Genomic DNA, 20,598 nt, shown 5'->3' with positions numbered 1-20,598 from the left:
GCGGGCACGGTGCCACCTCACCCGCGCTCGCCTCCTCCGCTCCTCCGTGTGCCCGCCTGGACTGTCGCCCGCGGCTCGGGCGCAGGTGGGAAGCGGCAACAAAAACAACGGAGCAGAGGAAAGAGGAAGAAGCGCGGCGAGGAGCGGCGCCGGCGGAGGGCGAGGCCGGTGCTGGCAGCCCCGCCGGCGCTGTGCGGGGGCTCGGGGCACCCCCGGGCACACATCGGAGCCCCTCAAGTGCCCACCGCGGAGTCTGAAGTTGGCCGGCATGGCCAAAACCACCTCGCTGCGCTGCCGGGTGCTGGAGGGGAAGGACCTGCCCGCCAAGGACGTGTGAGTGGCTCGGGGGTCTCAATTTCCCCAGACCCACTCCGGGAGATGTGGCGGGGAGGGATTGCTGGGCGCTCTGCCCCTCCTGGGTGTTCTTCTCTCCGTACAGGTTTGGGGGGCTCCGCTTTCACCCCTTACCCCCGAAGTGAGGATCTGGGGTGTGCAGGGACTGCCAGGCCCCCCCATTCCCCAGGAATGTGCGACCCCCCCAAGCCCTTTAGCACCCCTTTCGTGCCCCCCAGCAGGGTGGGCACAGAGGATCCCCCCAAGCCTGGGGGTGACCCTGGGGGGCACAGCCCCTGCACCCCCACCCCTGCTGGGCATCTGCGCCTTTTGGGGGGTGGGGTGGTGGGCGGGGGGGTGCAGGGGGACCCCCGGCCGCTCCTGCCCCGGGGACACGGCTCAGCGGAGCTGGCAGTCCCGGGTACCTCCGGATGTGCCAGCTTGGCACCGCCGGCCGCTCCCAGGGCCGGGCACGCGGGAACGGGGCCGTGTCCCTGCCTCAGCTTCTGCCCCCGGGCGCCGCTCTGGGTGTGCCGCTGCGGGGGTCTGGGCACAGCGGCCGATCTGCACAATGACCGGGTGCCCAGTGTCGCTCCAGCGCCCCCAAACCCAGCTTGGGGCTGTCGTGGGGCTGCAGAGGGGGTCGGGGTGAGCTGCTCCCGTTTCCCGTCCCGTGGCAGGGACAGAGAGTGCGCTCACCTCCCTCATCCATCTCGGGGTCCCAATCCTTGTGGAAGCACCTCCTGGGGATTTGGGGCTCCAGCAGCACCCCAGGGCCAGCACTCCTTGGTGCTGCTCCAGCTGCCATAAACCAGCAGAAAGGGGCTCTGCAGGGTCCGAGTGGATGATCCCTGGATCCACCCCTCACCCCTCCATCCTGTGCTCCCGGTGAAAAACCCTGGACCGGTGTCACCCTGGCCCCGTGGGTTGTCACAGAGACTCGGGCTGTGCTGTGCTGCTGGACAGGCAGCGGTACCCGCGGGTGGGTGGCACAGGGACATGCGGCGATGGCTCGGGGTGACCCACAGAGGGAGTCAAGGGATGTCCCCATCCCGGTGTCAGCTGCAGGACCAGGCTGAGACCGGGCAACCCGGCAACCCTCGGGGCTGGGGTTTCACTGTCGGGGTTTGAGGGCGGGGGGAGATTCCCGAGTGGAGCTGACCCAGGGCACCCCCATCCTCTGCCCAGGTCCGGCTCCAGCGATCCCTACTGCGTGGTCAAGGTGGACAACGAGGTGGTGGCCAGGTACAGGGACACTGTCCCACGCTGGGAGGGGACATGCAGGGCTGGAGGATCTTCCCTGGGGGGGAAACCACCTCTGCTATCCCGGCAGGACGGCCACGGTGTGGAAGAGCCTGAACCCTTTTTGGGGTGAGGAAATCACGCTGCTTCTGCCCCGTGGGTTCCACAGCCTCACCATCTACGTGCTGGATGAAGACACCATTGGGTAGGGGGACAACACGGGCAGAGTGGGCTCTGGGGACCCCCCCGAGGGGTGGCAGGTCCCCAGCAGTGTCCTGCTGTGTCTGTTCTCTCACAGGCAGGACGATGTCATTGGCAAGGTCTCGCTCAGCCACCAGCAGATCTCAGCCGAGCCGCGGGGTGAGTGGGGGGCACGGTGGGATAGGGGGACAGCGGGACCCACCCTGGCACCATGGGGTGCCCACACTGTCCCCACGCTGTCCCCTCGGCAGGCGTTGACCGCTGGCTCAGCCTGGCACCTGTGAACCCCGACCAGGAGGTTCAGGGCGAGATCCACCTGGAGCTGGGAGTCCTCGAGCAGGGCCACCCGCGGGTGCTGCGCTGCCACCTCATCGAGGCCAGGTCGGGGGGCTGGCAGCTCCGGGGGCTGCGACCACCACGGGGTCTTCTTTTGGCGGGAGGGGGGAGAGGAGGGGATGGGGACAGTGGTGGCACGGGGTTTGTCCTCCCCTTCCACGCTCAGAAGGATCCTCGCTGCACCAGGTTGAGGACATCAGTAGTGCCAACCCACGGGGGACAATGCCATGGGGGGTCAGTGGGAAATGTGCTGCCATCCCTGCTTGGGGACAGGGGCACAGGAGCGCCATGGAATACCCAGGGTTGGTCCCCAGCAGAGTCGTTGGCTCTCACACTATGTTTTTGCCTTTTGGTTTCAAAATGTGGGGAAACTGAGGCACGGCTCAGGCTGCCCGTCTGGGTTTTGGGGGTGTAGCTGTGTGTACAAGTGTGTGCACGCGTGTTAGAGTGCACAGGGACACACACACGCACACGGTGACACGCACGCAGACACACACAGCAGACAGATGGAGCAGCCGGCAGAGGCAGCATCCCGCTGCCATGGCAACCAAAGCGGCTACCAAGGCAACAGGATGGCCACGGGGACAGGGTGGCCATGGGGACAGCCAGGAGGGACGGCAGCACCCTCACTGGGGACTGGAGGAGGAAGGGCTCCCCTGGAAATGGGGCACGGTGTCCCCAGCATCCCCTGGCTCCTGCGGGCTGCCCCATGTGCCCAGGCGAGCTGGAACAAAGGGGGCACGTGGGGCTGCAGGGACCGTGGGGGACAAACCCCCTGCCCACTGTGCCCCGCTGGCCCCCATGTCCTCACAGGGACCTGGCCCCCCGGGACCCCTCGGGCTCCTCGGACCCCTTTGGGCGGGTGTCGTGCTGCGGGCACACGTTGGACACAGCGGTGAGTCAGTGCTGGGTGCTGGGTGTGACACCCGACCCCCACGGGCCCAGGAGGCTCAGGCACCCACAGGAACCCTCAGACAGCCCTCGGCCACCGGTCCCTGTGCCCAGCAGGTGATTAAAAAAACCCGCTTCCCGCACTGGGATGAAGTGCTGGAGTTCGAGCTGCCAGAAGGGGAGCTGGGAGAGGCTGTGCTGAGCGTGGAGGTTTGGGACTGGGACATCGTGGGCAAGAACGACTTCCTGGGGCGGGTGAGGACCTGGGGGCACACCGGAATGGGGCAGGGTCCTGGGGGCACCGCTGCAACCCCAGTGTGGGGTCTGGGTGACCGCAGGTCAGGACCCACCGGGATGGTGACAGTGCCACATGCACACCCTGCGTGTTCTGGGCTGTCCCCAAGGAGGTGCAGCACTGGGGGCTGACATGTGTCCCCCCATCCAGACCCTGCCTCTGTCCCCCAGGTCGAGTTCTTCTTGGACACCCTCTGCCCGGGCCCCACCAGGGGCTGGTTCCAGCTCCTGCCCTTCTCCAGCACCACCGAGGACCACAGGTGAGTGCAGGAAGAGGGGACAGGAGGTTGTGGCCAAGGCAGCACAAGGTGGCTCCCATGGGGGGCACAGGACCTGTGTGAGCCTCCCAGTGTCATTGCAGGGGACAGCTGGGTGCCCTGAGGCTGGCAGTGAGGCTGCTGGAGGACACAGTCCTGCCCCAGCACCATTACCAGCCCCTCATCCAGCTCCTCACCGAGCCCATCCTCTGCCCGGCCCAGGTGGGTTCTGGGGCTGCGGGGAACTTTGGGGTGACCACCCCAGTGCACAGGCCTCGCTGTGCCCACCCTGCCCTCCCCACAGTCCCCTGAGGGCACAGCGCTGGCTGTCCTGGAGGAGGTGACCTCAGGGGAGAGCCGGCAGGACGTGGCCACCCAACTGGTGAAGATCTTCTCAGAGCAGGGGCTGGCTGTGCCCCTCCTGGACTACCTCACCACCCGCGAGCTGGCCAGGACCAGTAAGTGCCCGGGGCCACATCAAGAAACCCCAAGCCAGGGGTCCTCGAGATCCCCATGGAGAAAGAGTGAGGCCACCAAGGGGGAGGCAGGAAAGGTGCCATATGTCCCTGGGGTTGGGCACACCAGGGATGTCACCTGTGCCCCCCTTGACACAGCCTCTGTGCTCTTCCAGCTGATCCCAACACCCTCTTCCGCTCCAACTCGCTGGCCTCCAAATCCATGGAGCAGTTCATGAAGGTGAGGCTGGGAAGGGACACCTCCATGATGTCTCAGCAGGGCGTTTGGGGACAAGGAGGGTGCCTTCTCACCCCTTGCAGGTGGTGGGGCTGCCCTACCTGCATGAGGTCCTGAAGCCAGTGGTGAACCGCATCTTTGAGGAGAAGAAATATGTGGAGCTGGACCCCAGTAAGATAGAGCTGAGCCGGGGCAGGTGGGCACAGGTGGATGTCTGGGAGAGGCACAGGGCACCTGAAATGTCCCTGCAGGAAAGGGACACCTATTGCTGCTGAGCCCATGGGTCACTTTTGGCTTGTTCCTGGTGTCCCTGACCCAGCGATGTCCCCACAGGAGGATCTCCTTCAAGGGGTCCCTGTTGGAGGCACAGGTGCAGGAGAGCAGCCTGGAGCTGCTGAAGGGCTACCTGGGGGACATCATCGATGCCATTGTGGGCTCAGTAGACAAGTGTCCCCTCCCCATGAGAGTGGCCTTCAAGCAGCTCCGCAGGCGGGTGGAGGAGCGATTCCCCTTGGCACCGCACGAGGTGGGGCCCACAGTGGGGCTGGGGGTCTGCACAACCCCAGGACCACCAGCCCAAGCTCTGAGCTGTCGCTGTCCCCAACCCTGTCCCTGAACCCATCCAGGAGGTCCGGTACTTCTCCATCAGTGGGTTTCTGTTCCTTCGCTTCTTCGCTCCCGCTGTGCTCACCCCGAAGCTGTTCAGGCTCCGGGAGCAGCACGCGGAGCCCTGCACCGGCCGCACGCTCCTGCTGCTCGCCAAGGTGGGGGAAAGGGTGGGGACACCAGAGAGGGGTGGGGACCTCAGAGAGAGAGGGATGGGGACATTGGGGATGAATGGGGACCCTTGGGGAGGGTGAGGGACCTGGGGAGTGATGAGAACCTTGGGGAGGAGTAGGAAGCCTTGACATGGATAGGGACCCTGGGAAGGGTGGAGGACCTGGGGAGGGATGGGAACCACAGGAGAGGGTTGGGGAGCCTGGGGAGGGATGGGGATCCTTAGGGAGGGTGGGAGTCCCAGGGAGGGATGTGAATCCTTGGGGACGGATAGGGATCCTGAGGAGGGATGGGAACTCCAGGGAGGGATGGGAACCCTTGGAGAGAGATCCTTGGGGATGAATGGGGACCCTTGGGGTGGGTGAGGGACCTGCAGAGGGATGGGGACAGCTGGGAGAGACGAGGATTGTGAGGAGGGATGGGGAGTCCAGGGAGGGTTTGGGACTTCAGAGAGAAACCTCAGGAAGGACAGAGACTCTTGTGGGATGTGGACCCTGTGGAAAGATGGGAACCCACAAGGAATGGGGAGGCAAAAAAGGCAGGAGACCCTGGGGAGGGACAGAAACCCCAGGGAATGATGGGGACCTCAAGGAGGGCAGAGCTATTCCTGCCCCTGCCCCACACACCATGGGCTGGCTCCTTCCTGTGCCACTTGAGGCCAGTCCTGCCTGTCCTCAGGCTGTGCCACCACAAGCTGGGCATGGCACAGGAGCAGAAGTTGGGTCCCATCACCCCTCCAGCTGCTCCACTTTTCCCACCCCAACCCTTGAGCCCTCGGGGTGCAGGGGAGCAGCCAAGGGGGTCCAGGGGGGGTCACACCAGAAGGGACACAGCAGTGTGACCCCTTCCCTGTGTGGGACAGGCACTGCAGACCATCGGGAACCTGGGGCTGCAGCTGGGGCACGGCAAGGAGCCATGGATGGCCCCGCTGAACGCCGTCCTCCCGCCCAGTGTCACCCGTGTCCGGGCCTTCCTGGATGCCCTGGTCACCGTGGAGAGCCCCGAGGGTGAGCGGGGACAGCGGGCAGGGACGGGACATTGCTGGTGCCGGGCCAGTGGCATCACCCTGCTGCTGCCGGGAGCACCCTCGGGCTGTGGTGGCATTTGGGATGACACCACTCCCTCCCTCCCTGCAGTGGGTGAGGCGCCAGTGCCACAGGGACATTCCCAGCCCTCGGCCACCATCAAGGAGGGTCCCCTGCACACCTGCCTGGACGGGGGGGTGGCACTGCTGCCCCGCTTCGCCTTCAAGAAGAGGCACTTCAGGCTCAGCACCCAGGCCCTGGCCTGTGCCAAGACCCCCGGGGGGCAGGTGGGTGCTCCCCCGACCCCCACCCTAAGCCAGGTCCCCAGGGTGGGGAGGAAGGACGTGGGAACATATTTTGGGGTGTTTGTGCATATCCAGCTGTGCTGCTGCATCCCTGTGCCTGCACCTGTGCAGCAGGTGGGGGGTACAGGTGTGGGCACATCTTTTGGGGTGTTTTGGGGTATCCAGGTGAGCTGCTCCATCCCAGTGGAGTGAATGGGGATATGGACATAGGCGCATATTTTGGGATGTTTGGGAGTATCCAGGTGAGCTGGTCAATCCCAATGGAACAAGGGGAGATATGGATGTGAGTCCATTTGGTTTGGGGTGTTTGGGGTTCCCCAGGTATTCCATGGATATGGGTAATGGATATGGACATGGGCACATATTTTGGGGTATTTGGGGATATCCAGGTGCACTGTTCCACGCCGGTGGAGTGAGTGAGCAATTTGAACATGGACTAACATCTTGGGGTGTTTGGGGGTCCCCAGGTGCTCGGCTCCATCCCGGTGGAGTGGGTGAGGGATACAGACGTGGGTGCACACATTTTGGGGTATTTGGGGGTCCCCAGGTGCTCAGCTCCATCCCAGTGGAGCAGATCCAGGCAGTGGAGCAGGTGGACAAGGGCACCTTCCAGCACCCCCACGTCCTGCAGGTTGTGGCACAGGATGACACCGGGCAGCTCCACACCACCTACCTCCAGTGCAAGGTGAGTGACCCAACCCTGTCCCCGCATCCCAAAAATGCCAGGAAGCCCCTGCCACAGAGGGACCCCCTCCCCAGCACCCAGACACGGGCACCCCCGTGGGACAATGGGAATGGTCCCAAATCCAGCTGTTCCCAGGCACCTGCTGTACTGGGAGCACTGGGGTCAGGGAGCTAACTGGGTTTACTGGGGAAGTTGGGGTGTTCTACCCAGGCCGTACTGGGGTCAGTGGGGTGCCAGCTCTGGGATGCTGGGATCACTGGGATATCCAACCATCTCCCTACTGGGGTTACTGAGGTGCCAGCCCTGTTTGTACTGGGAGCACTGGGATACCCTGGCTCCTGCAGCGTCATCTCCCTTCACTTCCTCCGGGGCAGTTTTGCCACCAAACTGTCACCCGTGTCCCCCAGCCCTGGTGCCCATCCCTTCCTCCTCCTCCTCCCCCGCACTGGCAGCGCCCAGCCCCGGGTGCCCGCGGGTACCCCTGTCCCTGCTGTCCCCGCAGAGCGCTCCGGAGCTGTGGCAGTGGCTGTGGGCTCTGCGCCAGGCCACCAGCGCCAACAGGGACATGCTGCCCACGTGCCACCCCGGCACCTTCCGCTCCCGCCGCTGGACCTGCTGCCTGCAGCCCACCCGTGCCGGTAGGAGTGGGGGTCCCCCGGGGTCGGGGTGCCCGGGAGGGGGGTGTTGGTGTCCCCGTGTCCCCACTGCTGTCGTTGGCAGCGCCCGGGTGCAGCCGTACCCACGGCACGGTGGTGCTGGGAGAGTGGAGCGACCTCGGGGACACCGCGGTGGCAGCACAGAGCCTCTACGGGCACCTGCGGTGAGCCCGGGGGACAGGGGGGTCCCGGGGGACGGGTGGGTACTGGCGGGAAGCTGCTGCGGGTCCCTGTTCCACAGGCTGGTGGGGATTGGGAATCCTGAGGGCAAATATGGGAGTCCTGAGGGTCCTTTAGGTGATGGTGGGCAGGGTGGCAGCGCGTTGAGGGTCCCTGTCCCCAAGGACAGTGGGAGTTGGGGGTCCCGGGGTCCTTTGGGTGCTGACAGGCATGGTGACAGCCTGCTAAGGGTCCCTGTCCTGCAGGGTGGTGGGGACCAGGGCTCCAGAGGGTGCCACAGGGATCCAGAGGACATTTAGGTGCTGGTGGAGAGGGTGGGATGTCCTGAGGTCCCTGTCCCCCAGGACGGTGGGAGCTGGGAATCCCGGGGTCCTTTGGGTGCTGGAGGGCAGGGGGAGTGTCCTGAGGGTCCCTGTCCTGCAGGGCAGCGCTGGCCGGAGGTCCCGTGGGCAGTGTGGTGGCCGGGCCACCCTGCCCGGGCCAGGCAGGTACGGGGAGCCCCGCGGGCGGTGGGGGGACCCCCATGGGGTGGGGGCTGGCACAGGCCGGCAGCGCCCGCAGACCCCTGCGAGCACCACAGAGCGCTGCACTGGCTCCCTCCACGAGGGGACAGCACATACACACGGATGGGGGACACGGGGACACGCGCAGGCCGGGGGGCTGGCGGGTGGCGCGGCACGGGGTAGGGGCGTGTTAGGGGTAGGGGACGGCTGTGGGGGCTGTGGGGACACCACGGGTGGGTGTCGGGGATGGATGCGGGGCTTTGCGGGGGAAATGCCTGCGGGTGGATGCCAGGGGCGCTGGCAGGGGGCTGGGGGCTGCGGGTGGGTGCCGGGCACTGACCCCACCCTGGGGTGCAGGGGGCCCCGTTGGGGACAGGCTGCAGGAGGTGCTGCGGGACCTGGACATCGCCCACGACGCCTTCGCCCACCGCCAGGAGACCCCAGAGCCAGCCCCGAGTCCCCTCCGTGCCCCGAGACCCCCGGCACGCCCCAGCCTCGCCTCCCCAGCCCAGCCCGGGAGGGGCGGGGACGCCGGTGGGGACACAGAGGGGACGCGGGGACGGCAGCCCGGCACGGGGTGTATTCTGTAACACAGAGATGTACATGGCACCGGCTGTGCGCGGCTCCCTGGGGCAGCGGCGGGTGACACGGGTGACACGGGTGGCACAGACGCGCAAAGAGGCCACGGGTAGAAAAAAGACCACGACGCTATCGCCACGAGAGCGGGGCGAGCCGGGACGGGACGGGGCGACAGACAGACAGACAGACGCACACGGGGACACGCGGTGGGTGGCACCGGGTGGCCCGGGACCGGGGGGAGCCCGCCGGGCGGGGCTGCGGTGAAGCGGCGCAGGCGGAGGTGGCACGGGCGGGGCCGGGGGGCTCGGGGAGCCCCTGAGCCCGGCCTCAGTCCTTCAGGGTGGCCTCGGACACGCCCTGGGCCAGCAGCTCGGCCAGGACGTTGTCCAGGTAGTTGGGGTCGGGGTAGCCGTGCCCCGTCAGGTTGGAGCCGAACTCGGTCTTGTGGTGGATCTCGTTCCACACCACTGTGTCCGACTCGCCCGTGGTGTTGGAGGTGCCGATGGTGAAGATGAGCCGCCGGTCCCAGGCCACGATCAGCAGCTTCAGCACCTGCGGCGGGCACGGCGATGGCTCGGCCACCCGGCAGCCCCGGCACGGCCCGGCACGGCCCGGCACAGCCCGGCACAGCCCGGCACGGCCCGGCACCTCCTCCCCCGGCACAGCACAGCCTCAGCCCCCCAGGGGGGATTCAGCCCCAGCACGGTGCCCACAGGATGCCACCCTTCCTTGTGGTACCCCCCACCCCATCCCAGTGGAGCTGCAGCCTCCTCATCCCACCCCATCCCATCCCACCCCATCCCACCCCACCCCATCCCATCCCATCCCATCCCATCCCATCCCATCCCATCCCACCCCATCTCACCCCTTTCAATTCTATCCTCCCTGTTCTTTCTCTTCCCATCTCATCCCATCCTTACTCCTCTTTTCATCCCATCCCACTCCATTCCCAACGATTCCATCCCATACCTTCCCCACCCCATCCCATCCACCTCCTATGACCCCATCCCTTCCCACTCCGTGCCATCCTATCTCATTCCAGCCCTGCTATCCTTCCTCTCCTCAGCCCAGCGCAGCCTCACCTTCCTGCCCTTCTCGTTGTCGGGCAGGTAGCAGTGCCGTGGGAAGCCTCGCGCCGTGAATTTCTTGCCGGGGTTGGGATGCTCCGGGCCCTGGGTGGGTGGGGACACAGGGGGTGAGTGGGGGACACCGGGCAGGGCTCACAGCCCGCCCGGGGCTCTGCCCTCACCTGGATGCCGGTGGGGATGTCGTAGACAATCCGGATGGTTTTGGAGTCGGTGTATCCCGGGAGGGAGTGAGGGATGAGGTGGAATTCCATCTTCCCGGGGGGCTGCGTGCCCGTCTTCTCGCCGTAAATGGCCTTACAGGTGGGACACTGCAGGCTCCCATCCTGGGGACACCGCGTGGGCATCAGGGGTGGCACCCACCCAGCACCCTCCTGGAACACTCCAGCACTCCCCAACACCCACCCAGCACCCGCCTGGAACACTCCAGCACTCTCCAACACCCACCCAGCACCCGCCTGGAACACTCCAGCACTCCCCAACACCCACCCAGCACCCGCCTGGAACACTCCAGCACTCCCCAACACCCACCCAGCACCCGCCTGGAACACTCCAGCACTCCCCAACACCCACCCAGCACCCACTGAGACGACCTCAGCACTCCCCAAAACACACCCAGCACCCACACCCACTCCAACACCCTCTAAACCCCACCCCAGCACTCGCCCAGCACCCACCTGGAACATTCCAGCCCTTCCCAGCACCCACCCAGAAACCCTCACACCCACCCAGCACCCACCTGGAACCACCCAACACCCAGTACAAACCCAGCACCCACCCAGCACCCATCCAACACCCACCTGGAACACCCCAGCACGCACCCAACACTCCCCAGCAGCCCCTCAAGAACCCCCCAGCACCCCTGGCGCCCACCCCAGCGCCCACCCGGCCCCGGGGCGCCGCTGACCTTGTTGCCGTTGTTGTACATGGCCAGCAGGCACAGCAGGTGGTACATGTGCCCACACTTGCCCAGCTTGCCCACCAGCTCCGGCTTGATGCCCCTGGGGCTCAGCACGCCCTCGTAGCCGGAGGAGGTGACCAGTCGCTCCATGCAGATGGTGCAATCCTGCCGGGAGGGCGATCAGCAGCCGGGGGGATGAGGGGTCACCGCCGGCTCTCTGCCCGTCCCCTGCCTGAGCCTCCCGGAGCCCCCCAACCCCCCACTCACCTCATCCGGGGGGTTCTTCACCTTCTGGATGTAGCGGCGCACCACGTCCTCGGGGGTCTTACCTGAGGGGAGCGACATCAAGAGCCTGCCCGCGGTGTCACAACCCCCCTGCCACAGGTCGGGGACAGCCCTGCCGCCCCCTGCCACCACGATAGGGACAGCACGTGGCACAAAGCAGCGATGGGCACCGCCCCACGCAAAGCCCTTGGGGGTCTCTCACTTCCCCCTCCACGTGCCCCCTGTCCCTGATCCCGCTGGGACCTTGGTGGCTCCTTACTCTTCTTGAGCTGCTTCTTTTTGGTTTTCCTGCAGATGCCGTTGACGCCGGGGACAGGTTTGATATCGCTCTTGCTGACGGGCGGGGGGTGCAGGATGGGTTTGGGGGCGCGGGTCAGGCACACGGGCAGCCCGGCGGCGCACATGAGGATCCCCGTCATCCCTGCGCCGGGAGAGCGCCTGTCTGTCCGTCTGTCCGTCCTTCCCACCCCCGGCAGTGTCACCCCGCGGTGACACCCAGCCGCCGGCCGGACCCCGCTTACCTGCGAGGGCGGGATGGACGGGGCCCGTGCCGTTCAGGTTCTTCACCGGCAGCGCTGGGACCCTGCAGGGACATGGGAGAGGAAGGGGCTCAGCCGGGCTGGCACTGTCCCCTCCTCGCATGGCACGGCCCCAGAGCAGCAGCATCCCCACAGGACACAGGGCAGTGTCCCCTGAGGGCTGCTGGCACTGTCCCCAGGCAGTGTATCCCCCACAGGACACAGGCCAGGGTGTCCCCTGAGGGCTGCTGGCACTGTCCCCAGGCCGTGTCCTCCCCCACAGGACACAGGGCAGGGTGTCCCCTGAGGGCTGCTGGCACTGTCCCCAGGCCGTGTCCTCCCCACAGGGACAAGGTGTCCCCTCACCAGCTTGGAGAGCCGCTGTCCCGTCCCACGGGGCTGTCACCCAGTGCCACCTGTCCATCCCTGGGCACCCAATGGCACCGGTGGCATCATGTCCTCCTCGACCCAGGTGGGGCCTTGTCAGGGTATCCCGATGGTGACACCCGCGTCCCACACCCCCGTGGGGACGTATCACCACTCGTGTGCTCCTCAGGGACCCCCACCCTGCTGGGGCTGCCAGCAGCAGGTGGCACCGGTGTCACCGTGCCCAGGGCAGTGTGTGGGGCAGGGGGAACTGGGACTGGTGTGTCGGGGACAGGGCTGGAAGGGGACGTGTCCATAGGGGTGGGATGGACAGCGGGAAGAAAGGAGGGATGGAGAGATGGATGTGGGAAGGGAAGGGAAGGGAAGGTTTGGGAAGGGAAGGTTTGGGAAGGGAAGGGAAGGGAAGGGAAGGGAAGGGAAGGGAAGGGAAGGGAAGGGAAGGGAAGGGAAGGGAAGGGAAGGGAAGGGAAGGGAAGGGAAGGGAAGGGAAGGGAAGGGAAGGGAAGGGAAGGGAAGGGAAGGGAAGGGAAGGGAAGGGAAGGGAAGGGAAGGGAAGGGAAGGGAAGGCAGGGAAGGGAAGGGAAGGGAAGGGAAGGAACAAAGCCCAGTCCCGAGGGCTCCTGCCCTGGGAGCTGCCCAGCTCAGCAGCCTGGGAACAGCCCAGAGCAGTGCCTTCACCCCCCTCCTTGACCCCAAAATCCCTTCCCTCCCCAGCCATGGCAGTGATGAGTTCAGCAGTGCTCAGCCCACATGAGCTGGGTCTGAGGGCCTTTTCCTTCATTCCCAAAGCTCCTCTTCCTACACAAGGCCAGGGCAGCAACCGGGGCCCAGCCCCACAGCAGGATATCGCTGTCCATAAGTGTGTGCCAGGACAGGGACAGCGATGGGGACAGGGACAAGGACAGCGCAGCCCAGCGCCCAACACACAGAAGTGAAAGCAAGACGTCAGCAGGGGAAGGAATGGTGCCAGGAGCTGCTGGGGGCTCAGAGAACCCACCTGTCCCCCCAGCCTGGTGCTGGCAGCCCTGAGGGGACACCAGGCCAACCCACCACGGGGCACAGCCATGGAGCTGTGAGTGCCAAGACAGGGACACCACCAGGACACAATTCCAGGGGTCTGCTCGCCCACCTGGACCCCTCTGCTGAATCATTCCCGCCACGGAAGGGACACTGGGGCTGTGATCCCTCCCCACAGCTGTGCCCTCCCCTGGTGGCATCAGGCCAGGAGCTGGGTCACACAGCCCATGCTGGCCTTGGGGACACCATTTCCCTGGGACCAGGCACTCCAAATGCTCCAGCTGCCATGGATAGCGTGGCACGGCCTGGCACAGCATGGCACAGCACGGACCACCACATCCCCAGGGTGACCCAGGTGTCCCTCCCACCACCACATCCCCGGGGCTGGAGGTGACACAGCGCCACAAGACCTGGGGCTGCTTGCAAGGTGACAGCAGGCGACGAGTCACCTCCATCACCGGTTTGCGCCTCTGTGTGCCCATCCCCGCATCCCCCCCCCACCTCGGTGACACCCTGGTTGTCCCCTCCCTGCCCAGCCGGCTTACCCGGGGGGGACAGTGGCCCTGGCGCCCAGCCCAGCCCCGCGCTGCGTGCCGGGCCGGTTGAGGTTGTTGAGGCCGGGCAGCGCCGCGCTGGGCACACCCTGCCCGGGGCCGAACCCCGCGCCGGCCACCCGCAGCCCTTCCCCCTTGGCCGTGCCCCCCGCCACCACCGCCGGTGTCGCCGTCCCCGCCGGCCACAGGGTTCCCCCGGCGAAGGTGCTGCTCTGGCGGACGGCGCCGGGGTACAGTTTGCGGCGCTGGGACGCCAGGATGGCGTTGGAGGCGGCGCGGGTGCTGTTGACCAGCAGGCACTGGGGACACGAGCAGGGCGTGCCCGTGCTGGCGCCCACCGGCCACGACTGCGATTTGGGGATGGAGCCCATGGTCAGGGGATAGGCCAGGTCCATGCGGCGCCGCAGCCGCCGCTTGCGCTGCGTTTGCCGGTTCATTTGGGACATGCTGCTGAAGTAGATGAGGTAGCAGAAGCCCAGGGAGGAGAGGTCCAGCCAGGGGTGCTGCTTCTCGTAGGCGTTCTGGATGGTGATGCAGATGTCCATGTCGTAGGGGGTCCAGGAGTTGTTGTCGTTCTCCCATTCCCACACGATTCCCTTCCCCGGCGCTGAGGAGGGGTCGTAGAAGTTCCTGCGGACGGGGCGCATGGTCCCTGGGGAGACAGGGGGGGTGACACCAGTGGGGCGACCCACACCCTCACAGACATCCCCGTGTCCAGCTTCCAGCCCGGAATCCCGCAGGGACAGAGGCGGTTTGGGGCGCAACAGCCGCTCTCCCCCTTCATGAAAGTCCCTCCTGCACCCCGATGGCGCTCCCCTGTGGATGGATCCAGCCCTCGACCTGCCATCGGTGACAGTGTCTGGGACTGCCAGCCCTCGGGATCATTGGCCCGGATGCCCCGGGATGGCTGATGCTGCTGAGCCCTTGTGCTTTTCCCGGCTTTTTTCCATCCCTCTGCTCCAAGCCCTTCCCCACGCTCCCCTCCCCGTGGCCATCCCGGCCCAGGGGAAGCATTTCCCGGTCAGGAGAGGTTTCCTGACAGCTGCTGGCTCTGGCGGTGACACAGCCAGGGATTGTCCAACACGGCCAAATGCCGGCCCCTCGCCGCTCCTTTGGGATGGAGCCGGATCCTGCAGCCCCCGCGGAGCTCCGCGGTCGGGGGAGGCATCGCAGCCCTCGCCTCGAGCCCCCCCCGCGGCACGGGGCCTGTCTATCCCCTCGCCGGCACCGTTTGCCCAGCTCGATTAACGGCGCTAATTAAGGGTCATTAATCATCGGCCGCATCAGGCAGCGGAGCCAGGCCCCAGCTGCCGCCTTGTGCTGAGGCAGCTCTGCCGAGCCTCGGGAGGGGAGCGGGGGGGCCACTGCCCGCTCCTGCCCACATCCCAAATCCCACTGCTGCCTCCGGGCCGCCCCCACCCGCACCCCACTGCCCGCCCCCCTCCAGCCCCGCTCCCGGCCACATCCCGTCACATCCATGTCCTGTGCCCCACCTCAGCTCCCAGCCCGGCCTCCTGGCGCCCAGAAACACATCCCAGACCCGCCGCTCCTTGCAAATGCATCCCACGTCATGCTGCCCCTAACAAGCCTATCCCAAATCTCACATCCCCATCCCAAATCCCACATCTCCATCTCAAACCCCACATCCCCATCCCAAATCCCACATCTCCATCCCAAACCCCACATCCCCATCCCAAATCCCACATCCCCATCCCAAACCCCATATCTCCATCCCAAACCCCACATCCCCATCCCACACCCCACATCCCCCTGCCCCTCACATCCTGCATCCCCCAGAGATCACTGGAGGACCAGCCCATTCCCCTTGGCACACGCAGCTCCCGGTCCCCAAGGGCCACCAGCTGTCCCCAGCCCCTGTCCCCTCTGCCAGCCACACCAGAGCCACAGAGCCAAGCCAGTGTCCCCAGGGCCACCCGGAGGGGACGCACGTCCCCGCTCTTGGAACGGGGTCACCTCGTTTTGCTCTGTCACTGGGTTTGTGTCCCCAGGCACTGCGTGGGCCAAGCCCCCTGAGCCCCCAACCTCCTGCCAACCTTCCCTGTGTCCCCATGTCACAGCAGGCACCAGAAGCACCCTCAGCTCAGGGGACCCTCCTGTCCCTGAGCATCACGAGCCACGTGAGAGCTCAAACCCTGGGCCTCAGCCTGGGGAAGAGAGGATGGGTAGAGATGGATACAGGGATGGGGCACACGGAGACCATAGTGCTGAGGACAATGGCCACACCCCCTGCCACGACATCCCTGGGGACACCGAGGTCCCTCTCTCAGCATCCCTGTCCCCAAGTCCTGCTGGTACAGGGACTGTGGTACCCAGGGACATCCTGGGAAGAGTTGTTTTGTCACCCCAAATCCATTTATGGCCCCACCACAGGGACACGTCCCCAAGGAATACCCAGCACTGTGGCCATGGATGTGATGCCAGCTGCTGTCAGAGGATGGGTCCTGGCCAAAGCTGGCAGGAGGTGGCGTGGGGACAGCCAGGGTGTCCCGGTGGCTCCCGCAGCTCTGAGTCAGCGTGGACCCTCCAGGTCGCGCCGACGTCCTCGCTGACTCAGGGCTGCAGGTGCCAAGCTGCCCTTTGCCAAGTCCGTGACCGGCTGGAGATGGATTCAGAGCCAGGATGGACAGCAGAGGAAGGTGGCAGGTCCCTGCTTTGGTCCCCACCTCAGTCTCCAGCCCATGGCAGGAGCCACATCCACACTCGGGGTCATTTGGCATCGCTGGGGACTAGGAATGGTGGCATCAGCGGCTGGGCTGAGGTGGCACCACCATGGGGGTCTCGCTGTGGGGTGTCCCCAAGCGTGTCCAGAGGGTGTCACCTGATGTGTGCAGGTCCCCTGCCTGCTCTGCCCGGCCTGGACCAGAGCCTGCCCTGGGGAGGGATGCAGGGATGGGCAGGGATGTACCCAGAACGGAGCATCCCCCACAGCACAGCCAGCACGTGCTGCTTTAATGGGTCACACCGTGACGGGGACGTGTTTAACGGGGTCTGGGCTTGGTCCCAGCCCGGGACCAGCTCTGATTTCCCACAGGACACGTGGCCTGGATGCGCTGCCGCAGCACCAACCGGCACAGCTGCAACCGTCCCAGTGCCCAGCACTGCTCCCAGTGCCCAAACTGGGGCCTCCCCACCTCCCTGGGGATGGAGCAGCTTGGAGGGAAAGATGAGGAGATGGCGGGACAACGGGACACACCACAGCACCCCACAGAGGGGACAGGGCATGGAAGGGTGTGGGGACATGTCCCTCTGGGGTGGGGCTCCATGGCGCATGGGAAAGGAAAGGGCTGGAGGAGCCTGGAGGGACCCGTGAGGGGACAGGAGCCCTGGAGAGTGAGGGAACAGATGGATGGACAGATGGAGGGATGGAGGGATACAGGAATGAAGGGACAGACCAATGACTAGAGATACACAGGGAAGGAAGGAAGGAAGGAGGGAGGGAAGGAGGGAAATGATGGATGAATAAGTAGAGATATACTGTCAGGGAAGAAGTGAGGCAAGGATGGATGGATAGATGGATGGATGGATGGATGGATGGATGGATGGATGGATGGATGGATGGATGGAATGACAAAGAGACACGAAGTGACAGATTCACGGATGAATGGAACGACAGACACACACAGGGACAGGGGAGGGATGAAGGGATTGGTGAGAGGATGGAGGGATGGAAGGAAGGAGGGAAAGATGGAAGGATGGATGGAAATATAGTGGGATGGAAGGACAGAGGGAGGGAGGGATGTACCAGTGGGAGGGAGGGAGGGAGGGAGGGAGGAGGGAAGGAAGGAAGGAAGGAAGGAAGGAAGGAAGGAAGGAAGGAAGGAAGGAGGAAGGAAGGAAGGAAGGAAGGAAGGAAGGAAGGAAGGAAGGAAGGAAGGAAGGAAGGAAGGAAGGAAGGAAGGAAGGAAGGAAGGAAGGAAGGAAGGAAGGAAGGAAGGAAGGAAGGAAGGAAGGAAGGAAGGAAGGAAGGAAGGAAGGAAGGAAGGATGATGAATGGATGGAGGGATGGATGGATGGATGGATGGATGGATGGATGGATGGAAGGAGAGAGAGGAAGAGCGATGGCTGTGTGGATGGACAGCTGCATGGACGGACGGACAGATGGAAGGATGGCCAGATGGAAGGATGGCCGGATGGCCAGATGTTCCTGGCTCAGTGCCAACCCCTTACCCGTGTCCTGCCGGAACTGATGCATGGACTGGAGGTCAATGACGTAGGGTGCCAGCTGGACATCGACCTGTCCCAGCACCACGCTGCCACGGGCGTCCTCCTTCAGCACGTTCTCGATGTGGTGGCACACGGCGGCCGAGTAGGGCCGCCAGCGCCCGTGCTCGTTCAGCCACTCCCACACCACCACGCGGGCCAGGTTTTGGGGGGGGGAACCCCAGGCCCCCCGAGGGCAGCATGGCCCCCGAGCTCTGCCGTGCCATGCCCGGGGGACGGCGGCTCAGCCCCGCACCATCCCCCGGCGCGGGGACGCGGGGGTCACCCGGGGCCCCTCCAAATCCTCCTCCCGGCTGCGGCCGGCTGCGGGCTCCGGAGCTCAGCGGAGCCGGCGCTGCGGGGCTCTGCAGAGGCGGGTGCTGCCAGCCAGGTCCCCGAGCTCCCCGAGCCGCCCGGTGCCGCTCCCCCGAGGCCGCCGCGCGGGGCTGGGGCCATCCATCACCCGGCACGTCTTCCCCGGCTCTTCCTCCTCCCCGCGGTGCCGGCAGGGCTCAGGCTCCAAAAAGCCACCGGGACCTCGCGGACCGCGTCGGCTGGAGGGCGGCGGTGTCCGTGAACGGTGGTGGGGACACACAGCCACGGGGCTGTCCCCGAGACACCCACTCCTCCTCTTCCTCCTCGTGTCCTGCTGCTCAGCCTACGTCCTCGGCTGCTCCACAGCTGTCCCCGCCGCCCGGCACGTCACTGGTGGCAACTGAGGGGGGTGTCACCTGCAAAACAGGGCCACAGCGCGGGTCACCCCGGGTACCGCGGGGCGGGTGGCAGCTGGGGGAGCGTCCCCATGGCCCCGCCGAGCCGGCGGGCAGCGAGGCCGCGGTGCCCGCAGCCCTGGCAGCGTGGGCTGCTTGCCAGCCCCGGCCGGCTGCTGGCCTCCAGCGTGACAGAGGGGACAACGGGGACAGCGGGGGACAGGCCACCCTGCTGACTGCCCTGGGGGGCTGCTGGGGGTCCCGCGAGCCCGGGAAACCTCATCGCTCCCCGCGCCGGTGCTTTGGGTGCCGGGGAGCCCGCGGGCCCCGGCTCCCGCTCCAGCCGCCGCTGATTTATGATCTGCACTGCAGGCATCGGGCTGGGGGTGATCCCGGCCCCCCGCTCCCCGCCGGCCCCGAGCCCGCCCACGGCAGCCCCCAGCCCCACGGCGGCGGGTGGGGGCCCGGGCAAGGGGGATCGGCTGCACAAACAGGCGGCAGCCAGAGGGACGGCCGCGGCCGGGCACACACAGACACACTGCCACGGAGAGACACGGGCACACGCGCTGGCACACGCACGGCCGGTGACACGGACAGACAGCGGGACCGCCACGGGCGCGCGGACGGACACGGGGAGCCGCGGCAGCACAACAACCCCCCCGCGGACACACACGCGGCCACACGCACCGGCTCGGCCGTGCACACACGCACCGCGCACCCCACACGCGTGTGCGCCCGGCCCCGCGCCCGCCGTGACCCCGAGCCCCGCGGACGGGGGGGGACCCCCACCGCAGCCCCGAGCCCCCCCGGGCCGCGCGGCGGGGACGATCCCCGGGGACAAGAGCCCCCCCAAACCGGGGCCCGGCTGCTCTTCGTGAAAGGGGGGGTTGAAAGACCAGGCCTGGCCCCTTGCGCGGTGTCCACCCCGCCCGCCGCGCGGCAGCCCCCCGCTGCAGGGACCCCGGCGGCGGCCGGTCCCCCGCGATGGGCGGCAGCCCCCAGTTCGCCGGCGCACGGCGCCCCCGGAGCACGGTACCCCCGAGCACGGCAGGCTCCCCCCGCCCGGTGCCTGTTGTGTGCCCCCCCGGCGCACCGTCCCCCCCGATGCACGGCAGCCCCCGTCCCTCCGGCGCACGGTTCCCCCCGAGGCGCGGCAGCCCCGGCCCCCTCCGGCGCCTCGTTCCCCCAGCCCGGTGCCCGCTTCCCCGCCGTGCACGGCATCCCCCAGCCCGCCGGTGCCCGGTCCCGCCGCCCCCCGAGCCGCCCCCCCGCCCCGCCATGGCCGCCGCCGCCCCAGCCGCGGCCCCCGCGCCGTTACCTCCGGCGGCCGCAGCCGCACCGGGACCCGCAGCCGCACCGGGAGCGGCGGCGGCGGCGGCGGGGCCGGGCGGCGACAGCGCTCAGCCAGCGCCAGGCAGCCACCGACACCGGCACCGGCGGCGCGCACGGCCGCGGGCACCCGAGGCGGGAACGCGCGCCGGGAACGCGCGCCGGGGAGCGGGGACACGCACGGGGGAGCGGGTATCTGCACCGGGATCGGGAATACGCACGGGGAACCGGGCACCGGGATCGGGAATACGCACGGGGAACCGGGCATCTGCACCGGAGGCGCGCCTCGGGAGCGGGGTCACGGTCGGGGAAGCTGGGACACGCACCGGGGACACGCACCGGGACCGGCGGGGACACTCACGGGGGTTGGAGTGTCTGCAACGGACAGACCTGGACTGGGGCCGGGCATCTGCACCGGGAACCTGTACTGGGATGGGGCAGCCACAGCGGGGCCGGGCACTCACACCAGGGACACGCACCGGGCACTGCGGTGACAGTCCTGGGACGTGTAGGGGACCTGTAGTGGCTGTGGGCATCCACAGCGGGGACACACACCAGGACAAGGGACGCCCACCATGACTGAGCACCCACAGCAGGGACACGCATGGGAGACCAGGGACACACACTGGGGACA

General features: G+C 66.8%; 3 protein-coding genes across 3 annotated transcripts; 2 read left to right on the top strand and 1 right to left on the bottom strand.

Annotated features, from left to right (window-relative positions):
- The first annotated feature begins 268 nt into the window (after nucleotides 1-268).
- LOC136368782 (rasGAP-activating-like protein 1) lies at nucleotides 269-8,980 on the top strand. Its single transcript, XM_066331171.1, has 21 exons — nucleotides 269-333; nucleotides 1,522-1,578; nucleotides 1,667-1,780; nucleotides 1,874-1,935; nucleotides 2,028-2,157; nucleotides 2,926-3,007; nucleotides 3,121-3,258; nucleotides 3,469-3,557; nucleotides 3,659-3,776; nucleotides 3,859-4,012; nucleotides 4,186-4,250; nucleotides 4,331-4,443; nucleotides 4,581-4,773; nucleotides 4,874-5,011; nucleotides 5,887-6,031; nucleotides 6,161-6,336; nucleotides 6,902-7,039; nucleotides 7,542-7,677; nucleotides 7,760-7,859; nucleotides 8,299-8,363; nucleotides 8,736-8,980. The coding sequence occupies exons 1-21, from the start codon at nucleotides 269-271 to the stop codon at nucleotides 8,966-8,968; spliced, it is 2,511 nt and encodes an 836-aa protein (XP_066187268.1). The 3' UTR covers nucleotides 8,969-8,980.
- DTX1 (deltex E3 ubiquitin ligase 1) lies at nucleotides 8,944-18,587 on the bottom strand. The gene is given in 10 exon segments (XM_066331172.1): nucleotides 8,944-9,509; nucleotides 10,040-10,129; nucleotides 10,207-10,368; nucleotides 10,950-11,108; nucleotides 11,211-11,272; nucleotides 11,488-11,649; nucleotides 11,750-11,811; nucleotides 13,696-14,356; nucleotides 17,893-18,100; nucleotides 18,102-18,587. Coding segments are annotated over 10 exon segments (1,842 nt in total). The 5' UTR covers nucleotides 18,153-18,587; the 3' UTR covers nucleotides 8,944-9,284.
- Nucleotides 18,151-20,487, top strand: LOC136369129 (collagen alpha-1(I) chain-like). Its single transcript, XM_066331796.1, has one exon. It carries the CDS (start codon nucleotides 18,151-18,153, stop codon nucleotides 20,485-20,487), a length of 2,337 nt encoding a protein of 778 aa, XP_066187893.1.
- The last annotated feature ends 111 nt before the right edge of the window (nucleotides 20,488-20,598 follow it).

This window comes from Sylvia atricapilla, chromosome 17 (genome assembly GCF_009819655.1).
Source record: "Sylvia atricapilla isolate bSylAtr1 chromosome 17, bSylAtr1.pri, whole genome shotgun sequence".
Taxonomy (NCBI): Eukaryota; Metazoa; Chordata; class Aves; order Passeriformes; family Sylviidae; genus Sylvia; species Sylvia atricapilla.
The sequence above is the reverse complement of the archived record's forward strand: the minus strand, read 5'-3'. Positions and strand labels throughout refer to the sequence as shown.

Excerpts from the sequence above, each read along its gene's own strand:
- LOC136368782 (XM_066331171.1), top strand. The coding sequence starts at position 269 with ATGGCCAAAACCACCTCGCTGCGCTGCCGGGTGCTGGAGGGGAAGGAC. Across the intron at positions 3,008-3,120 it reads GGCACACGTTGGACACAGCG|GTGATTAAAAAAACCCGCTT; the intron begins GTGAGTCAGTGC and ends TGTGCCCAGCAG. Across the intron at positions 3,259-3,468 it reads AGAACGACTTCCTGGGGCGG|GTCGAGTTCTTCTTGGACAC; the intron begins GTGAGGACCTGG and ends TCTGTCCCCCAG.
- LOC136369129 (XM_066331796.1), top strand. The coding sequence starts at position 18,151 with ATGCCCGGGGGACGGCGGCTCAGCCCCGCACCATCCCCCGGCGCGGGG.